At 38.5% G+C, this 15759-nt stretch overlaps 1 protein-coding gene across 1 annotated transcript in view; it reads left to right on the top strand.

Moving 5' to 3' along the window:
- The window catches only part of NCKAP1L (NCK associated protein 1 like), a 50974-nt gene that overhangs the window by 4530 nt on the left and 30685 nt on the right, over positions 1-15759 (top strand). The window contains exons 4-9 of the mRNA XM_065935496.1: positions 6749-6805; positions 7517-7659; positions 8557-8647; positions 8738-8875; positions 9679-9727; positions 9828-9984. Of these exons, the coding sequence (XP_065791568.1) occupies positions 6749-6805; positions 7517-7659; positions 8557-8647; positions 8738-8875; positions 9679-9727; positions 9828-9984 (635 nt within the window). The remainder of the gene's footprint in view (positions 1-6748; positions 6806-7516; positions 7660-8556; positions 8648-8737; positions 8876-9678; positions 9728-9827; positions 9985-15759) is intronic.

The following is a 15759-nucleotide window of genomic DNA, read 5'->3' as shown; positions in this document are numbered from 1 at the left end:
TTGACAAATGTATACGCCTGTGTAACAGCCAGCATAAAATATGGATAATTTTCAGTAACACAAAGGTTCCCTGCACCTTTTTATCCTTAGTCAATCCCAACTTATCCTGTCCCCAGGCAACCACTGATCTACATTCCAGATTAGATTTTTCTTTTTTAGAGGTTCATACATGTAATTAGGATCTATACACCATGTTTTCCTTTGTGTCTGGCTTCTTTCACACAACATAATATTTTTAAGATTTATTTGTGTTTTACATACGTCCAAGTCATTTCCTATTTTTGCTGAGCACTATTTCATTGTATGGATACAATCTATTTATCCATTTTCCTATTGATGGACTTCTGGATTGTGTCCAGGTTTTGGCCAGTATGCATAAGTTGCCATAAACATTTGAGTACAAATAATTGTGGGGACATATTTTTCATTTCACTTGGATAAATACTCTAGAAGTTGAATTGCTAAATCATGTGGTATGTTTATGTTTAATTTTATAAGAAATTGCCAAATTTTTCTCCAAAGTCATTGTTCCATTTTCTCTTCCCATTCAAATATACTAGTGTTCCTGTTGCTCCACATTCTTATCAAACTTGCTTTTAGTCATTCATGCCATTCATGGCCATGCACTGTGTGGCATGTAGGCTGTTAGTTCTCTGACCAGGAATTGAACTCATGCTCCCTGCATTAGGAGCAAAGTCTTAACCACTGAATTTCCAGGGAAGTCCCTAGTCATTCTTCGTTTGTTTTTTTGGCTGTGCTGAGTGGCTTTCAGAATCTTAGTTCCTTGACCAGAATTGAAGCTGGGCCACTGCAATTAAAGTTCCAAGTCCTAACCACTGGACCTCCATGGAACTCCTGAATTTTAGTCATTCTAATGGGTGTGTGAATGTGCCTGCCAATGCAGGAGATGCAGGTTCAATCCCTGAGCCAGGAAGATCCCCTGAAGGAGGAAATGGCAATCCACTTCAGTATTTCTTGCCTGGAAAATTCCATGGACAAAGGAGCCTGGCAGGTTGCAGTCCATGGGTTGCAAAGAGTCAGACGTGACTGAGCACTGCACTGCACTGGGTGTATAGTGGTATCTTCTTGTGATTTTAATTTGCATTTTCAAAAAAAAATTAATTTGCATTTTCCTGATGATTAGTATTATTGGACATTTTTTCATGTTCTTATTGGTCATTTATATGTATACATTTAAACTTTTAATTTTGTGTTGTGGTATAGCAGTCTAACAATGTTGTGAGTTTCAGATAACAGCAAAGGGACTGAGCCATACCATTTTTATATTTTTAATTGTAAAGAGCCTATTCAAATCTTTTGGCAATGTGTTTTAAAAATAAATATATATATACTCTTTGATCTAGTAGCTCAACTTGTGTAGAATTGACAGTATCAATGTGCAGTGACTAGGGCATCAGTTGGGAAAAGATAGAATGAATTGGCCATATCATGGACTACCATGCAGCCATTAAAAAGAAGTGCATTAGGGCTCTACCAGAGACTTGAGGACTTTTAGCAGGTATGATTGAATAAAAAAAGTAAAATGGAAAGAGAATAACCTACAACCTAGATTACTGTACCCAGCAAGGATCTCATTCAGATATGAAGGAGAATTCAAAAGCTTTACAGACAAGCAAAAGCTGAGAGAATTCAGCACCACCAAACCAGCTCTTCAACAAATGCTAAAGGATCTTCTCTAGACAGGAAATGCAGAAAGGTTGTATAAACGTGAACCCAAAACAACAAAGTAAATGACAACGGGACCACACCTATCAATAATTACCTTAAATGTAAATGGGTTGAATGCCCCAACCAAAAGACAAAGATTGGCTGAATGGATACAAAAACAAGACCCCTATATATGCTGTCTACAAGAGACCCACCTCAAAACAAGGGACACATACAGACTCAAAGTGAAGGGCTGGAAAAAAATATTTCACGCAAACGGAGACCAAAAGAAAGCAGGAGTCGCAATACTCATATCAGATAAAATAGACTTTCAAATAAAGGATGTGAAAAGAGACAAAGAAGGTCACTACATAATGATCAAAGGATCAATCCAAGAAGAAGATATAACAATTATAAATATATATGCACCCAACATAGGAGCACCGCAATATGTACGGCAAACACTAACGAGTATGAAAGAGGAAATTAATAGTAACACAATAATAGTGGGAGACTTTAATACCCCACTCACAACCATGGATAGATCAACTAAACAGAAAATCAACAAGGAAACACAAACCTTAAATGATACAATGGACCAGCTAGACCTAATTGATATCTATAGGACATTTCACCCCAAAACAATCAACTTCACCTTTTTCTCAAGTGCACACGGAACCTTCTCCAGAATAGATCACATCCTGGGCCATAAATCTGGTCTTGGAAAATTCAAAAAAATTGAAATCATTCCAGTCATCTTTTCTGACCACAGTGCAGTAAGATTAGATCTCAATTACAGGAAAAAAATTGTTAAAAATTCCAACATATGGAGGCTAAATAACACGCTTCTGAATAACCAACAAATCATAGAAGAAATCAAAAAAGAAATCAAAGTATGTATAGAAATAAATGAAAATGAAAACACAACAACCCAAAACCTATGGGACACTGTAAAAGCAGTGCTAAGGGGAAGGTTCATAGCATTACAGGCACACATCAAGAAACAAGAAAAAAGCCAAATAAATAACCTAACTCTACACCTAAAACAATTAGAGAAGGAAGAAATGAAGAACCCCAGGGTTAGCAGAAGGAAAGAAATCTTAAAAATTAGGGCAGAAATAAATGCAAAAGAAACTAAAGAGACCATAGCAAAAATCAACAAAGCTAAAAGCTGGTTTTTTGAAAAAATAAACAAAATTGACAAACCATTAGCAAGACTCATTAAGAAACAAAGAGAGAAGAACCAAATTAACAAAATAAGAAATGAAAAGGGTGAGATCACAACAGACAACACTGAAATACAAAGGATCATAAGAGACTACTACCAGCAGCTCTATGCCAATAAAATGGACAACTTGGATGAAATGGACAAATTCTTAGAAAAGTATAACTTTCCAAAACTGAACCAGGAAGAAATAGAAGATCTTAACAGAGCCATCACAAGCAAGGAAATCGAAACTGTAATCAGAAATCTTCCAGCAAACAAAAGCCCAGGACCAGATGGCTTCACAGCTGAATTCTACCAAAAATTTAGAGAAGAGCTAACACCTATCTTACTCAAACTCTTCCAGAAAATTGCAGAAGAAGGTAAACTTCCAAACTCATTCTATGAGGCCACCATCACCCTAATTCCAAAACCAGACAAAGATGCCACAAAAAAAGAAAACTACAGGCCAATATCACTGATGAACATAGATGCAAAAATCCTTAACAAAATTCTAGCAAACAGAATCCAACAACATATTAAAAAAATCATACACCATGACCAAGTGGGCTTTATCCCAGGAATGCAAGGATTCTTTAATATCCGCAAATCGATCAACGTAATACACCACATTAACAAATTGAAAGATAAAAAACATATGATTATCTCAATAGATGCAGAGAAAGCCTTTGACAAAATTCAACACTCATTTATGATTAAAACTCTCCAGAAAGCAGGAATAGAAGGAACATACCTCAACATAATAAAAGCTATATATGACAAACCCACAGCAAGCATCACCCTCAATGGTGAAAAATTGAAAGCATTTCCTCTGAAATCAGGAACAAGACAAGGATGCCCACTCTCACCACTACTATTCAACATAGTGTTGGAAGTTTTGGCCACAGCAATCAGAGCAGAAAAAGACATAAAAGGAATCCAGATAGGAAAAGAAGAAGTGAAACTCTCGCTGTTTGCAGATGACATGATCCTCTACATAGAAAACCCTAAAGACTCTACCAGAAAATTACTAGAGCTAATTAATGAATATAGTAAAGTTGCAGGATATAAAATTAACACACAGAAATCCCTTGCATTCCTATACACTAACAATGAAAAAACAGAAAGAGAAATTAAGGAAACAATACCATTCACCATTGCAACAAAAAGAATAAAATACTTAGGAGTATATCTACCTAAAGAAACAAAAGACCTATACATAGAAAACTATAAAACACTGATGAAAGAAATCAAAGAGGACACAAACAGTTGGAGAAACATACCGTGTTCATGGATTGGAAGAATCAATATTGTCAAAATGGCTATTCTACCCAAAGCAATCTATAGATTCAATGCAATCCCTATCAAGCTACCAACGGTATTTTTCACAGAATTAGAACAAATAATTTCACAATTTGTATGGAAATACAAAAAACCTCGAATAGCCAAAGTAATCTTGAGAAAGAAGAATGGAACTGGAGGAATCAACCTGCCTGACTTCAGACTCTACTACAAAGCCACAGTCATCAAGACAGTATGGTACTGGCACAAAGACAGAAATATAGATCAATGGAACAGAATAGAAAGCCCAGAGATAAATCCACGAACCTATGGACAGCTTATCTTTGACAAAGGAGGCAAGGATATACAATGGAAAAAAGACAATCTCTTTAACAAGTGGTGCTGGGAAAACTGGTTAACCACTTGTAAAAGAATGAAACTAGAACACTTCCTAACACCATACACAAAAATAAACTCAAAATGGATTAAAGATCTAAATGTAAGACCAGAAACTATAAAACTCCTAGAGGAGAACATAGGCAAAACACTCTCCGACATAAATCACAGCAAGATCTTCTATGACCCACCTCCCAGAATATTGGAAATAAAAGCAAAAATAAACAAATGGGACTTAATGAAAATTAAAAGCTTTTGCACAACAAAGGAAACTATAAGTAAGGTGAAAAGACAGCCCTCAGATTGGGAGAAAATAATAACAAATGAGGAAACAGACAAAGGATTAATCTCAAAAATATACAAGCAACTCCTGAAGCTCAATTCCAGAAAAATAAACGACCCAATCAAAAAATGGGCCAAAGAACTAAACAGACATTTCTCCAAAGAAGACATACAGATGGCTAACAAACACATGAAAAGATGCTCAACATCACTCATCATCAGAGAAATGCAAATCAATACCACAATGAGGTACCATTACACGCCAGTCAGGATGGCTGCTATCCAAAAGTCTACAAGCAATAAATGCTGGAGAGGGTGTGGAGAAAAGGGAACCCTCTTACACTGTTGGTGGGAATGCAAACTAGTACAGCCACTATGGAAAACAGTGTGGAGATTTCTTAAAAAACTGGAAATAGAACTGCCATATGACCCAGCAATACCACTTCTGGGCATACACACTGAGGAATCCAGATCTGAAAGAGACACGTGCACCCCAATGTTCATCGCAGCACTGTTTATAATAGCCAGGACATGGAAGCAACCTAGATGCCCATCAGCAGATGAATGGATAAGGAAGCTGTGGTACATATACACCATGGAATATTACTCAGCCGTTAAAAAGAATTCATTTGAATCAGTTCTAATGAGATGGATGAAACTGGAGCCCATTATACAGAGTGAAGTAAGTCAGAAAGATAAAGAACATTACAGTATACTAACACATATATACGGAATTTAGATAGATGGTGGCGATAACCCTATATGCAAAACAGAAAAAGAGACACAGAAATACAGAACAGACTTTTGAACTCTGGGGGAGAACGTGAGGGTGGGATGTTTTGAAAGAACAGCATGTATATTATCTATGGTGAAACGGACCACCAGCCCAGGTGGGATACATGAGTCAGGTGCTCGGGCCTGGTGCACTGGGAGGACCCTGAGGAGTCGGGTGGGGAGGGAGGTGGGAGGGGGGATCGGGATGGGGAATACATGTAACTATATGGCTGATTCATGTCAATGTATGACAAAACCCACTGAAATGTTGTAAAGTGATTGGCCTCCAACTAATAAAATAATATTAAAAAAAATAAAAAAAAAAAAAAAAAAAAGTAAAATGGTAATAAGAGTGTGATATTATCTCAAGTTTTTAACACAAATGATTTTCAAAAAAACCCTCTCTCTTTTTCTCCCTGCCTGAATAGAATTATATAAATAGGGTGAAAATTAACAAAGGACATACTAGGTTGTTAAACTTGTCTACCTTTGAAGGTTGGAAAGGATGTAGAGCGGGTGCTGATGTGAGGGAGGAGAGAAGTATCCACAGTAAAACTGCTTATTATTTAGGCAAAATTAGGTATGAAAAGAAAAGAATCCCTCTCACACTGGAATGAGGGTTAAATGAAGTATATGCAAATAACCTAGTAAGTACTTAGCATATATTGTGGTAGGTGATCAGTAAGTAGAAACATGTAGAAAGTTTGGTAGTATTCCCATTTGTTAAAGAGAACAGGAGATAGAATCAAAGAACAGACTGATTTTGGGATTCATCAATTAAAAAAAGGGGGGGGGTCCTGATTTTTGGTATTTTAGAAACAAACAATCAGATAATCTGCATTTTGTAACCTTTTTGTGTGTGTGTGTGGAGGAGGAGGGCACCGGGACAGTGAGATGATGGAAGGCGTGCACGGAGTAGTAGGGACCCGTGCCTGTGGGGACATGGGCATCTGGTAGGGTAGCCTGACCGGGGCCCACCGACAGCTTGTGGAGGAGGAGCTTCCCAAACTCAGCAAGCCTCCTGTACGTTATTCAGTGGCTCCTTAGGACCTCCAAGGAAGAGCGCCTTTCCCTCAAATTCCAGTAGTGCCTGTCATCTTCTGTTTCTTCTTCATTGATTCTCATCTCCAATTCTACCCCCAGGATCATGTGTATGAACTTCTCAACACCATTGATGCCTGCCAGTGCCATTTTGATATCGTAAGATTCTTTGCAATTCTCTTCTATCCCAGAGCCATGGAAATGGTCTGTGTTGGGACAGTGTGGGGTGAGATGGGACTAGAGGAATGGCTGTTCCCCCAGGACTATAAAATAGTATATACTGTATAATGAATGAATGGCTGTTAATTCAGGACTATACTTCTGTAAAAATGTGGACGTTAAAGTGCATTTACATGTTAAGCAGATCAACATTGTGATTTTTTTAATACAAAATTCACGTAAAATTGTTGTTATTCTACCTCATCCAACACCTAATTAGGCCAGCTCTAATTTCCTGGCCTCCTTATATCTTGAGTTCGCTTTAAGCCCCTGAACTTGTTCCAATTTTCTTCTGAATTTGCAGTCTTGTCAATTTCTTCTTCTTCTTTTTTTCTAATATATGTATTTATTTATTTGACTGTACCAGGTCTTAGTTGTGGCATGTGGGATCTAGTTCCCTGACCAGGGATCGAACTCAGACCCCCTGCACTGGGAGCTCAGTCTTAGCCACTGGGCCACAAGGGAAGTCCCCAATTTCTTCTTCTAAATAGACCTTTCATAAATAAATAAATAAATACACGCATAAATACATAAATAAATAAATAAACAAACAAACCTTTCCAGAGTCTGGTTAGCACTGTCCAGAATGATTGGGGAAATCGAGTTTAATAGGCCTTGCCATTCTTGGGTTTCTATGTATTTTCCTTGTAGAATCTCAACTTTGACTTCACTCGGAGTTACTTGGACTTGATAGTGACTTACACCTCAGTTATTTTGCTTCTGTCACGGATTGAGGATCGACGGGTACTCATTGGCATGTTCAACTGTGCCCATGAGATGCTGCATGGACACAGGTGAGTTAAGGAGATGTATACAAGATGATGACTCTCATACATGGTGCTATGAGGTAAAAGTGGATACAAAGGAAGTAGATGGCATGCTTTCTCATGTGAGAATCTATAATCTACATGACGACACAGGCAAAATAAAACAATTTAGAATACTTATAAGGGCATACACTAAGACGTGCACATCTACATATGGTTAAGTCTTGAATATCTGCTAGTGGGCTATCCAGTCTACATTATCTCTAATGAATTTTTAATCCTGGGCTGAGGTTATTGCAGAAAGCAAAGAAAACATTTTTTAATATTAGTAGGAATAATATTAGTAAAGTTAAAGCCTTTAGAGGTAAGTAATGTATGATAATACATTTGAAGCCAAATATAAATGGATTTTAGATTATGTACAATTCTTTGCCTTTCTGTTAGTGCAGATAAAAGCATTTAAGGGCTGAAAAAAGTGAAGACCAGAGAGATCAGAGTGGGCTGTTGAACATTGTTCTATGTATGATGTAAAGTCCTACGTGCCTACATGAGTACCTAGGCACATAACTTACATTTGCTTTGAATGTGTGTGTGTGTGTATATATATCCTTTAGGTCTGTATACAGATTTGAGTCCAGCAATAACTAATCAACACGAATTTATAGAGTACCTATCATGTGTTCAACCCTATTTCAGTTGCTTGTAAGGAAGAAACTTTCATGGGCCAGCCCCAAATCATGTGATTCTGTCTTAGTATTCCTGGGCCTAGGGTGGGTTATCTTTATATGTAACTTACAGTTTAGTATCTTTGCAGGTGGTAGAGAATACCAGCTTATGTACACACTTTTAACCTATATGCAAACATGAGAGTTTACATCATGGTTAATGGAGGGCTGTAAGCATTTTCCCTATGCTTTCTTCAAGTGACTCCAGTTTTGCCCGTCTGGGTCAGATGGTCTTGGAGTATGACCACCCTCTGAAGAAGCTGACAGAGGAGTTTGGGCCTCACACAAAGGCAAGTTTCTTGAGAGATCGGAGAATTTCTCAGGCAGAAGTAGGTTGTACCCATCATTGACTTTAAGGATTCATTTGTTTTCCCTCACAGGCTGTGAGTGAAGCCCTCCTCTCTTTGTACTGCCTCTTTGTCCGAAGGAACCAAGGGGCTGAGCAGTGGCGCAGTGTCCAGCTTCTGAGTCTTATTGGCACGGCCTCAGCCATGATTAACCCTGCTAATTCAGACACAGTGAGTTCTCTTTTCCTCGTCAGTGGAAGCATGCTCTTTCCAAGGCCATTTCTGTAGAGGCTTCTTATTTTCAAGAAATATAAGCCCTAAGAGTGCTTTAGCCCTCTGCTAGGATATGCCTCTGTGTTGATCACCTTATGTGGCTAAAAAAAATCATGGTTAGGTTGAAGCTTTTTTTGGATCAGGATTAGGAAGTGCCTGCCCATAGAAGGAAGTTAATAAATAGTCACAGAATGAATGAATGGATGAAACTGAGTCATTAGGCACTTATTTAGCCCAGCAGGAACTTGAGCATAGATATCAATTAATTAGCAAATGTTTTTATTCAGTTACTATTGGCTCAAGGTCCTTGATGAAAAGAATTTATCGTCTAGTAGGAAGATACGCCATGGGGTCATAAAAATAGAACTGATGGTATAAGATGTATGAGAAGCACCAGACAAGTGATTTATATCTTACATGGTGAAAGAATCCAAGGGAGGGGGAAATCATAAGATTTTGAGTATTACTCTCCTGAACTATTGAAGAGAAGTTATGTCAAACCATTTATTTGTCCTGACTTCTAGCCTAAGTTCCTTTTCCCCCATCAAATATATTTTCCCCTCAATCCACTTCTAGTGCCTCACCTCCATTATAGGCATGTTTTCCCAGGTATTGACTTATCAAAGTATCCTGATCCAGTCTGGTAAAATAAGAGTTGTGTTTGATACTCAGATTCTAGCTCGATTGCCCTTGTCTTGACCGCCGTAGTCTTTAGACCAAGTTAAATAGCTGTTAAACCATCTCTGCCTCCCTTCTCGTAGATGGCCTGTGAGTACCTGTCTGTGGAAGTGATGGAGCGTTGGATTGTCAGTAAGTTTTTTGTGGGTTGAGGTGGGACTAGACCTAGCAGCATGTTACATGGAGATCTAGTCCTAAAAGTCTTCCTTTGCACTATTTTACCCACCTGCAGTTGGGTTTCTTCTTTGTCACGGGTGCCTCAACTCCAATGCCGACTGCCAGAAACTGTGGAAGCTGTGTCTGCAGGGCTCCCTGTACATCACCCTCATCCGGGAGGATGTGCTCCAGGTGCACAAAGTCACTGAGGACCTGTTTAGCAGTTTGAAAGGGTGAGACCTGAGAGCCAAGTTAATCTTCTTTGGGGATTTTTAGCCCCTCCTAACATCCTTTTCTAGTCTCCATGAGTGTCCTGAATATAGGTATTCAGGAATAGTTCTAATTATCAAAGAAATATTTATTGAATATATACTATTTACTAAGTACTTCTCTCGATAGAGTAACTAATAAGATAGTATAGAGGTTAAGATCATGGACCCTGAAACCAGATTACCTGACTCTGAATTCCAGCTCTGCCACTGATTGACTATGTGATCTTGGGCAAGTTACTTAACTTCTCTATGCCAGGCCTCAATTTATCTATAAATAATGATAATACTTCCCTATGACCTGCCTCCTAGGGTTGTTAGGAGGAATGAAAGAGTAACTATTTATAAAGCATGTAGAAAAGTGCTTGGTATGTTGTAATGCAATCTGTGTGCTTTTTAAACAAAGACAGAATCTCTGCTCTCAAAGAGCTTGCAAATTAGTGAAAAATAGATAAACTGTTGTGATATAATAAGGGATTATAATGTATAAACACAAACTGCTTTAAATTGGCCTTGGAGGAGCAGCAAAACCTGGAGACAGACCTGAAGAATTAAACAAATGATGTGTGTGTGTGTGTGTGTGTGTGTGTGTGTAGGCGTCGTGGGGGCATGGATGGAGAGGCAGAGAAGTTGCTTAAGGCAGAGAAAGATACTTTAGGCAGAGAAACTGTCAAGGTTTTGAGGCAAGAGGGAGCATAGCATTTTCTAAGAAATTCATGTAGCTCTGGTTACAGAAATGAAGAAGTTGTCAAGACAAACTTGGAGAGGTAAGTTGGGGCCTTGGATGCCCTGCCATCTATTCTATTTGAGCCTATTCTAAAAGGAATAAGGAGTCATTGAATGATTTTTAAACAGGGCAGTGACACAATCATATTTACATTTTAGAAAAAGTCACTCTGACTGCAGGGAAGAAAAGAGGTCAGATGGAAAAAAACTAGAGGCAGAGATTGATGAAGTGAATTGGGAGAAACTGAGGATGAAGTTAAGGTTTCTGGAATGGATACTTGGCATTCCTTAAGGTAGAGAACATGATAAAAGCTAGTTTGTGAATATTCCATAGGACCCTGTACTTGGCTGGGCTCCATCTCTATATATTTTTTCCATTTATTTTTATTAGTTGGAGGCTAAATACTTTACAATATTGTAGTGGTTTTTGCCATACTATTCCCAGAATCTTTCACTTTAGGTAATATGGAAAATAAAGAGTATTAAAAAACAAACAAACAAAACAAAAAGCTGGTTTGTGGGAAAAAATCGTGAATTCAGTTTTGAGCAGTTTGAATTTGAAGTATTTGTAGAACATTGAAGATAGATGTATGTTAGACCTTTTATCTTTTGGTTGTGGAATTTAGGAGAGAGATTTGGATTCAGATTAAGTTTGGCAAAATGGTGATCAAAGCCATGGGAGTAGGTGAGATTACTCACAGAGAATGTGTGAAGTGAGAAAAGACTGGGATAGAACCTCTGAGACATTGAAATGTAAGGGCCAGCAGAGGCAGAGAAATCAGTGAAAGGAATAACAGAGACAAGGGAAGAAGATATGTCAAGAAGAAAGGACTAGTTATCTGTGTTTGACAGTACTGAGAGGTCACATAGAATGAGGATTGGAAAATATTTATTTAATTTGTTTGTAAAGATGATCTTAGTCCCCTTCTTGTTCAGTTCAGTTCAGTTCAGTTCAGTCACTCAGTCATGTCCCACTCTTTGCAACCTCATGAACTGCAGTATGCCAGGCCTCCCTGTCCATCACCAACTCCTGAAGCCTACTCAAACTCATGTCCATTGCGTCGGTGATGCCATCCAATCATCTCATCCTCTGTCATCCCCTTCTACTCCCGCCTTCAATCTTTCCCAGCATCAGGATCTTTTCCAATGAGTTGGCTCTTCTCATCAGGTGGCCAAAATATTGGAGTTTCAGCTTCAGCATCAATCCTTTCAATGAATATTCAGGACTGATTTCCTTTAGGGTGGACTGGTTGAATCTCCTGCAGTCCAAGGGAATCTCAAGAGTATCCTCCAACACCACAGTTCAAAAGCATCAATTCTTGGGTGCTCAGCTTTCTTTATAGTCCAACTCTCACATCCATACATGGCTACTAGAAAAACCATAGGCTTGTCTAGATGGATGTTTGTTGGCAAAGTAATGTCTCTGCTTTTTAATATGCTGTCTAGGCTGGTCATAACTTTCCTTCCAAGGAAGAACCATCTTTTGATTTCATGGCTGCAATCACCATCTGCAGTGATTTTGGAGCCCCCCAAAATAAAGTCTGTCACTGTTTCCATTGTTTCCCCATCTATTTGGCATGAAGTGATAGGACCAGATGCCATGATCTTAGTTTTTTGAGTGTTGAGTTTCAAGCCAACTTTTTCACTCTCCTCTTTCACTTTCAAGAGGCTGTAGTTCTTCTTCACTTTCTGCCATAAGGGTGGTGTCATCTGCATATCTGAGGTTCTTGATATTTCTTCTGGCAATCTTGATTCCAGCTTGTGCTTCATCCAGCCCAGCGTTTCTCATGATGAACTCTGCATATAAGTTAAATAAGCAGGGTGACAATATACAGGCTTGACGTACTCCTTTTCCTATTTGGAACCAGTCTGTTATTTCATGTCCAGTTCTCTGTTGCTTCCTGACCTGCATATGGATAACTTCAATTGAGTATTGAGGTCAAAACCTGGATTGCAGTGAGTTTAGGACCAAATAAGAGATAAGAAATTTAGTAAGTAACTCTTTTAAGAAGTTTGACCTTGAAGGGAAGAATAGATACAGGGTTATAATGAGAAGGAGGTAAGGGATTAAGGAAGGGGTCAAATACCTTTATTATCTTTGTAGTTACAAAACCAACACCAGAAATGTAAAAAATACCAAGAGGAAGTTGACTACAATCTCACGTCCCCAAATATTCTGGTGCATGTCCTCTAGATGCTTGTGTATATGTATGAACATGTAGAGGGGTGTGTTTATTTTTAGCCTTATATAAGCAATTGATAAAAAGCAATGGATCTACATTCTATATTGTGAAGTTTTTTTTTTTAAAACTTACTGTATTTTGTATATCTTTGCATATAAGTCTATAGACACTTATTCAAGAGTCAAATAGTATTTCCTTATGTGGTTGTAACATAATTTATTAGTCCAATCCATTATTGATGGACATTTGAACTGTACCCCTCCCCCACTTTTTAAAAAGCCTTTACAAATACTGTTGTGATAAGTATCTTTGTGATACTCATTAGACATGTATCTTTGTGAACATTTCTATAGGGTAAATTCTTAGAAGTGGATTTGCTGGGTTAAAGGATGTGCATATTTCAAATTTTAATAGCTGTTGCCAAATTGTCCTCCAAATAGATATATTATCAACAGTCTATGAGAATAATTATTCCTCATACTTTCAACAAGTGAGTATTATCATTAAAAATTCATTGCAAGATTTGAGAGAATAAATCTAAGATTAATAATTAGAAGTTACAGAAGGTAAATTGATACTGATATGCAGAAAAACTTTCTAATAATTCCTGCTTCTAGGGAATGGAAGGGATGTTTGAAGGGTATTTAGTTTCCCATCGTTAAGAACAACAGTAACATGTAAGATTTATTGTTTAGGGAATTCTTTGACATAAATGATCTAATTTGATCTTCATGTTACTTATACTCAGGCGTATATATTAATATTTTCCTTCTTTTTTTCTGGCCATGCTGCACAGTATATGAGATCTTAGTTCCCTGACCAGGGATTGAAACTGCACCTAGACTCTGCAGTAGAAGGACAAAGTCTTGACCACTAGACTGCCAGGGAAATCCCAATATCTTCTTTTACAAATGAGAAAATGGAGGCTCAGTCTCAATGTCACTCGGTTAATAGGAGATGGAATTAGGAAATCATTCCAGATTTTTTTGACTCTTAATCCTCTTGCTTTTCATCATACCAGGTAGAGGATGAAACAGCTGCCCACCAGGAATGCTGTGGAGTTGAATCCTGATTTGATTAATATAATTTCCTACTCTACCTTTCTTTGATTCTGTGCTAAGCTCAATAATGAGGTGGTCTGGAGAAGAGAAATGAAAGATTATAAATTCAACTAACATGGTGGCAATAGATGCAGGACAAGAGAAGACAGATCTAAGGGACATAGAGGGCACAGAGCCTAAAGTGACGTGGGACATTGGAGCATGGGTCACTAGTAGAGAAAAAGAGATATGGTCAAGAGAGTCAGATATTGCCGATAAACAAAGAACAATGAAAAGGCCATTGAATTTGGTGATTCAGAAGTTGATGGTGACCTTAGAGAAAGCAATTTGTTTATTGTCTGAGGTCAAATGGGCTTCAAGGGTCAGTGAAAGGTGAGGTGAAAAAGAATAAAGGTGTCTCTGGAGGAGATTGGTGGTATAAGGGGAATGGGCAGAGTTCAGTAGATGGTCAGGGTCAGTTGAGGGTCCTAATTCTTAGGGAGGCACGTTGGAAGAAGAGAATAAACCAGTGGGGAGAGTGGGGGATTACGGTGACAAAAGGATAATTGATGAAGTTAAAGTCTAAGAGGAGGTGGGAAGGGGACCCAGCGGGAATAACTGCTTTTACTTGAGAGCAGGGCCTGTGTCATGTTGATGCACTGCTTCTTTGTATTGCCTTCAAACCTGGAAGGATCCTTTGGCCTGAAGGTGTCAAGGCAGGAGCAGAGGATAAGAAATGTATTCTCAACTTCCTCATTAAAACCCTATGTGACTTCGGGCAAGCCATTTTCCTTTCCTAGGTATATTTTCTTCATCAGCAAAATAATGATGAGAACTAGATAACCTCTAAGTGACATGACTATGCCAAAGCCTTTGACTGTGTGGATCACAATAAACTGTGGAAAATTCTGAAGGAGATGGGAATACCAGACCTGACCTGCCTCTTGAGAAACCTGTATGCAGGTCAGGAAGCAACAGTTAGAACTGGACATGGAACAACAGATTGGTTCCAAATAGGAAAAGGAATACGTCAAGCCTGTATATTGTCACCCTGCTTATTTAACTTATATGCAGAGTACATCATGAGAAACACTGGGCTGGATGAAGCACAAGCTGGAATCAAGATTGCCAGAAGAAATATCAAGAACCTCAGATATGCAGATGACACCACCCTTATGGCAGAAAGTGAAGAAGAACTAAAGAGCCTCTTGATGAAAGTGAAAGAGGAGAGTGAAAAAGTTGGCTTAAAGCTTAACATTCAGAAAACTAAGACCATGGCATCCGGTCCCATCACTTCATGGCAAATAGATGGGGAAACAGTGGAAACAGTGGCTAACTATTTTTTTGGGCTCCAAAATCACTGCAGATGGTGATTGCAGCCATGAAATTAAAAGACGCTTACTCCTTGGAAGGAAAGTTATGACCAACCTAGACAGCATATTAAAAAGCAGAGGCATTACTTTGCCAGCAAAGGTCCGTCTAGTCAAGGCTATAGTTTTTCCAGTAGTCATGTATGGATGTGAGAATTGGACTATAAAGAAAGCTGAGTGAGAAGAATTGATGCTTTTGAACTGTGGTGTTGGAGAAGACTCTTGAGAGTCCCTTGGACTGCAAGGAGATCCAACCAGTCCATCCTAAAGGAGATCAGTCCTGGGTGTTCATTGGAATGACTGATGTTGAAGCTGAAACTCCAATACTTTGGCCACCTGATGCGAAGAGCTGACTCATTTGAAAAGACCCTGATGCTGGGAAAGATTGAGGGCAGGAGGAGAAGGGGACAACAGAGGATG

This window comes from Muntiacus reevesi, chromosome 4 (assembly GCF_963930625.1).
Source record: "Muntiacus reevesi chromosome 4, mMunRee1.1, whole genome shotgun sequence".
NCBI lineage: Eukaryota > Metazoa > Chordata > Mammalia > Artiodactyla > Cervidae > Muntiacus > Muntiacus reevesi.
This window is presented reverse-complemented; position numbering and strand designations above follow the sequence as displayed.